This window comes from Rhincodon typus, chromosome 33 (assembly GCF_021869965.1).
Source record: "Rhincodon typus isolate 14 chromosome 33, sRhiTyp1.1, whole genome shotgun sequence".
Taxonomy (NCBI): domain Eukaryota; kingdom Metazoa; phylum Chordata; class Chondrichthyes; order Orectolobiformes; family Rhincodontidae; genus Rhincodon; species Rhincodon typus.
In genome coordinates, this window is record NC_063364.1 from 22,153,182 (window position 1) to 22,155,076 (window position 1,895).

Consider the following 1,895-nt stretch of genomic DNA (forward strand, 5'->3'; position numbering starts at 1 on the left):
ATCAAGGGCCGCAAACATAAGACAGTCACCAATAAATCGAACAGGGAATTCACAAGAAATCTACCCCAAAGGATGGTTAGGCCTGGCGTAAACCTAGGGAAGTGAAGGTAAATATCAAAGGTAAAGAGAATCTAGATAAGGGTACGAGGGAGGAAATGGATGGAAAGAAATGATGATAGGACCAGATTTAGTGTGGGAGGAGTCTCCTGTGCAGAATAATCGCAGACCTACACCAACTGGCACCAATGACAATTCTGTATTGAGTACATGATGAAACTTGATATCTACCCCGGTGTTCTTTTAACACTTGCTCTCTCCTTCAGCAGTAAGTTTCTCCGGAAGCTGTCCACACCTTGCTAGTTAATGCTCCAGCCAAGTATGAAACAGTCCGTTCCACAATTTCTAATGTGAAGCACTCCAGCTTTGCTGAGGTATTTTGCGATTTTTTTTTCACTCTAACCTTGCAGTGCCCCGACTTTCAACCTTGTGTTCTTGCTCTCAGCACTTGCCAGTCCTCTTTCCGCCGCTTCTTCCTGTAAAACAAGAAATGCACTCAGCAAGTACATGGCACCCATTGCATTCCTCTCCCTTCTTCTTTGTTTTCTTCCTCGACAACTCCAGGGGAGCTGTTCTGAATTTGGGAGGGGGGAAGTAAACGAGAGCTGTCCCTGCAGTCAGGAGAACTCCAGCCGAAAGCGTCTCCTGTTGCTATTGGAAACCAATCCCAGGTCTGAGCGCTGGTGTCAATCACAGTCAGGAGGGCGGGGACTGTACAGGGGGATTGCTACATTGGGCTCTGAGGAGCAGCTACACTGAAGAGCCCAGCCCAAATGTTACCTCTTTTCCTCCCCGAGATACCCTAACTTTGGAGGCACAGACAGAAAACTTCAGGAATTCTTTCAGCAAGTAAAAAAAGTGGCCAACGAGGAATGAGCTTTTCCAACAAGAGTCAGATTTGGCAGGGAAGAGTGGAAACCATCTAGTTATAACGAACAAAAACAAAGTTGCTGGAAAAGCTCAGCAGGTCTGGCAGCATCTGTGAAGGAAAAAAAAACAGAGTTAACGTTTCGGGTCCGATGACCCTTCCTCAGAACCGAGCCTAAAACGTTAACTTTTTTTTTCCTTCATAGAGGCTGCCAGAGCTGCTGAGCTTTTCCAGGAACTTTGTTTTTGTTCCTGATTCGCAGCATCCGCAGTTCTTTCGGTTTTCATCTAGTTATAATGCTGTTGTGAAAAGCATAGGATTCCAACGAAAACATAAATTGGAGGATGCGATAACACAGTGTGGAGCTGGAGGAACACAGCAGGCCAGGCAGCATCAGAGGAGAAGGAAAGCTGACGTTTCGGGTCGGGACCCTTCTTCAGAAATTGGAAGATGGCTTTGGTTTATTAAAAAAATAACTGGAGGCGATAATATGAAGTAGGAATACTTTGACGATTGGCAATATGTTTGACCCTTTTCAGGTGAATATTTAACTTGTTTCCTTACCTCACAGTCTCACCCCCCAAATAGAATTATGGAATCAGGAAATGGTTGGCATGAATAATGACTGGGAGTTAAAGCAGTGTGTGTGTGTGTGTGTGTGTGTGTGAGGTCATTCAGTTATTTCAATGGAAAAGCCTGTCAATTAAATGGGTTGGTTGTGTAAATCCAAAACTCAATAATCTCCCATCTAAGGAAAGTGCTTTACAGCCAATGGAGTACTTTTGAAGTGTGCTGTTATAATGGCTGTAATGTGGGAATCCTGCTCAAAAGTGGTAGTGTAATAATGAACAGATAGTCTGCTTTTTCGATGTTGATTGACAGATAAATATGGGCTAGGACACCAGGGATAACTCCTCTACGATAGCCTTCTTCAAAACAGAGCACTGGATATTTTACATCCAACCAAGAA

At 44.1% G+C, this 1,895-nt stretch overlaps 1 protein-coding gene across 1 annotated transcript in view; it reads right to left on the reverse strand.

Moving 5' to 3' along the window:
- Positions 1-575, reverse strand: part of LOC109937386 — a 97,895-nt gene extending 97,320 nt beyond the window's left edge. Inside the window, exon 1 of the mRNA XM_048615739.1 lies at positions 461-575. Coding sequence (XP_048471696.1) covers positions 461-575 — 115 coding nt within the window. The remainder of the gene's footprint in view (positions 1-460) is intronic.
- Positions 576-1,895: the final 1,320 nt, after the last annotated feature.